The sequence below is a fragment of the Salpingoeca rosetta genome, assembly GCF_000188695.1.
Source record: "Salpingoeca rosetta unplaced genomic scaffold supercont1.12, whole genome shotgun sequence".
Taxonomy (NCBI): Eukaryota; class Choanoflagellata; order Craspedida; family Salpingoecidae; genus Salpingoeca; species Salpingoeca rosetta.
The window spans coordinates 61,941-65,447 of record NW_004754922.1 but is presented as its reverse complement, the minus strand read 5'-3'; the positions used below and the strand labels follow the sequence as shown (position 1 = coordinate 65,447).

The 3,507-nt window shown below is 57.0% G+C and overlaps 2 protein-coding genes and 1 non-coding gene across 3 annotated transcripts in view; 2 read left to right on the top strand and 1 right to left on the bottom strand.

The window, feature by feature from the left end:
- Nucleotides 1-1,710, top strand: part of PTSG_05082 (uncharacterized protein) — a gene marked incomplete at both ends in the record, with an annotated part of 2,231 nt that extends 521 nt beyond the window's left edge. Inside the window, 4 exons of the mRNA XM_004993612.1 lie at nt 78-97; nt 299-924; nt 1,185-1,358; nt 1,539-1,710. Coding sequence (XP_004993669.1) covers nt 78-97; nt 299-924; nt 1,185-1,358; nt 1,539-1,710 — 992 coding nt within the window. The remainder of the gene's footprint in view (nt 1-77; nt 98-298; nt 925-1,184; nt 1,359-1,538) is intronic.
- Nucleotides 1,711-2,129: 419 nt separating this feature from the next.
- PTSG_20103 lies at nt 2,130-2,201 on the bottom strand. The gene has a single exon. It is a non-coding gene; the product is annotated as a tRNA-Asp (tRNA).
- A 603-nt stretch (nt 2,202-2,804) lies between these two features.
- Nucleotides 2,805-3,507, top strand: part of PTSG_05081 (ADP-ribosylation factor 1) — a gene marked incomplete at both ends in the record, with an annotated part of 1,148 nt that continues 445 nt past the window's right edge. The window contains 2 exons of the mRNA XM_004993611.1: nt 2,805-3,014; nt 3,238-3,347. Coding sequence (XP_004993668.1) covers nt 2,805-3,014; nt 3,238-3,347 — 320 coding nt within the window. The remainder of the gene's footprint in view (nt 3,015-3,237; nt 3,348-3,507) is intronic.

Below are 3,507 nucleotides of genomic sequence, written 5' to 3'. Positions count from 1 at the left end.
GCGGTGCTGCGAAGACAAAGAATGAGTACCTTCTTGGCAATGCCCCGTCGACAAGCGTGTGCTCGGCGACACCACAGAGGAAGAGGACGACCTCAAGGTGTGCGTGTATGTGTCTGTGTATGTGTGTGTGTGTGTGTGTGCGTGTGTGTGTGTGTGTGCACGAACGTGTGGTGTGCATGTACACATATGTGAAAATAGTGCATCTTGTGCGTGTTCTGTTGCATGTTGCTTGCTGTTGTGAACTGACAGAGCCCCCACGCCCCCCCCCACACACACGCTCACTCAAATGCATCTGCAGCTGGGCACGGCGGCGGGAGCGACGCTGCGGGAAAAGGAGGAGCAGGACCCCGCCGAGCGCCTGCGGGACATGCAGGCGAAGGTGCGGGAGGACCCGATGTTCATGATGAAGAAGCGGCAGCAGGAGCGCCTGCGCGAGCTCCGCAGCAATCCCGTGCGCATGCGGGAGCTGCGAAAGGCCCTGGAGAAGGACACGGGCAAGCACGACAAGAAGAAGCACAAGAAGAAGAAGCACAAGAAGGACAAGAAACACAAGAAGGACAGGAAGGACAAGGAAGGAGACAGGGCCGGCAGCGAGCGCGTCAAGGGCTGGGACCAGCACGACAGCAGCGACAGCGGTGACAACGGTCGTGGCGTTGAGAGCAGGCACAGGGGCGGTGGTGGCTCGGTGCACGACAGACGTCAGCATGCCGATGCTGACGATGTTGCAGTGAGGAGAAGGACGAGTGGCCGCAGACACGGCTATGACGCCGCCGCTGGTGGTGACAGCATTGGCGGGATGCAGAGGAGAAGGGGAAGTGAGCGCAGCGAGAGGTACGATGGCCGCAGTGCTGATGACGGCGACAGGCGGCGTTCTGATGGCCGGCACCGGAACCAGGTCACGTTCCCGCTCGCCCGTGCAACCACGTCGCCATCATCATCGCGGTGGTCGTCCGTGCCATTGATGGTGGTGGTGAGGGTGTGGCTGCAGGTGGCAGGGTGGCGGAGACAAGCAGGCGGCCGCGGCGACGTCGGTGGGACACAGACAGCAGCATCAGCAGCAGCACTCGCGGTGGTGATCGTCATGGTGATGATGTGAGGGGGGATGAAGGTGAGAGAAGGAGAGACAGGGGTGGTGACGGTCGTGGCGGTCGTGGCGTGAACAATGATGATGAAGAGGCTGACAGGCGGCGGCTGGAGGCGATGGTGGCGAATGCCAGGTGGCGCGAAGGGGTGCGGCGGGAGAACCTGCGCAAGTACGAGGAAGAGGAGAAGCGCGAGGCCGAGGAGGAGGAGAAGGCAGCGGCAGCGCGGCGCAGGCGCGATCAGGATGGCGCCGACACAGAGGCAGCGTTCCTCAAGTCAGTTTGTGTGTGTGTGTGTGTGGAGGGGGGGGGGGGGGAAGACGCACATGTGCGTGTTTGCACGTCATCTGGTCACCACAACACATTCTTTGTTTCATCCACTTGCTTGCTCGCAATGAAAATGATGGCATCTCCCTCACCTTTCCTCCTCCCGTGCCCGTGCACCTGTTCATGCAGGGACGTGCAAGCGGAAGCGTGGCGGTCCAGCAGCACGGCGAGTTTGGCGGACCGTGTGCGAAGGAACGTGCACTCCAGCAGCACGGCGAGTTTGGCGGACCGTGTGCGAAGGAACGTGCACTACATCCAGCGCACGGCACATGCCATGGAGCAAGGCCTCAAGCGCTCATGACGACGTTGTGTGTGCATGACGACGTTGTGTGTGCATGACGACGTTGTGTGTATGTATGTGTGTGCATGTGTGTGCATGATTGCGTGCAACATGCCTTGCCACCCATGAGCCCTGTTGTGTGCACACCACGGTTTGTTTCGTGTGTAGGACAGTTTAACGCGTGGAAGACTGCATCTGCGTACATGCATTGGAGAGAAACGCATTATTGGTGGAAGAGAATGACATAAACAACCCTGTTCATCGATGCATCTGATTCGGTGAGGCAGGGAAGGAAGCGATGCAGCACACACGCACACACGTAAGCACAGCGAGGCAACCGAAAGACAACACAGAGCAAAACACAAAGCAGCAAGCAACAAAGAAGCAGCAAGCAATCCAAAGCAAGAAAAAGCGGGAGGCAAAAGCAAAAAGAACAGATGCTCTCCAACAGGGAATCGAACCCTGGTCTTCCGCGTGACAGGCGGAGATACTAGCCACTATACTATTGGAGACAACCTTGCTTGGTGTGAGAAGGAAATTTTGCTCTGTTCAAAACAACTTGCTCATGCTGCAAAGCAACAACAAGAAGCAACAAGCAAAGCACACTTCTTCTCTTCCGTGCTTGCTTTCTAGCTTCCTTGTTGGTTGCCTGGTTGGATCGACGCATCCACCCAAGCAGATCGAACAGATCGAACGGACTGCACAGACAGCCACTCGGGCAGGCACGCCTTTGCAGAGCAAGCAGCCACAGAGAGAGAGAGAGAGAGAGAGAGACACACCCACAGACCAAACGAACATCCACAGCAATAATTTGGCTGTGTGCACGCACACAAGTTCGCAAAGTGCCGCGTTGTCACATGTCACATCACATCGCGTTACATTACTTCCTTCGCAGCAGCAGCAGCAACGACAGCACCGCAAACGCAAACGGTTGCGTGCGGTGGTGGATCTGGACGCAGCCAAAGTGCTGCAACCACTCCTTCATCTGCCAGCAACACACAGACACACACACACACACACACAGACACAGACACACACACACACACACACAGACACACACAGACAGACACACACACACACACAGACACACACACACACACAGACACATTGACAGCATGGGTGGCATTGCAGCCAAGCTCGGGTATACACAGCCAGAGGTGAAGGTGGTCATGCTGGGGCTGGATGCAGCGGGAAAGACATCGCTGCTGTATCGCATGAAGCTGAATGAGAACGTCACACCCATCCCCACAATCGGCTTCAACGTCGAATCCATTCCAAACGACACTGTCGAGCTCACTCTCTGGGATGTCGGCCTTCGATCAGCGGTGCGAACTCTGTGTGTGTGTGTGTGTGTGTGTTTTTGGTTGGTTGACTGTACATAGACACCCGCGCAAGCACTGTTGCGCTGCGCGTGCACATGTCAGCTCTGCTGCCAACGTTGTTCCTGTCCTGATTGCACGCTTGCTGGTGTTTGGTTGGCTTGTCACATCGCTCATGCTGCGCCACCATGCTGCGCCCCGGCATTGTTGCGTGTGATCCTTGGCGCAGGCGCGGAAGATGGCCCACCTGTACATAGCGACGACGGATGCGTTGGTGTTTGTGGTGGACGCGACAGACCGCGAGCGACTTGATGAGGCCGTGGAGATGCTGGTGGATGAGTGCTTGCCCTCCCTGAACACACAGGCGCCCATCCTTGTTCTTGCCAACAAGCAGGACATCAAGGGCGCCCTCTCACCAGGTGTATGTGTGTTGTGTTGTATTGTATTGTGTTGTATTGTGTTGTGTTGTGTTGTGTTGTGTTGTGTGTTGCGTTGTGTG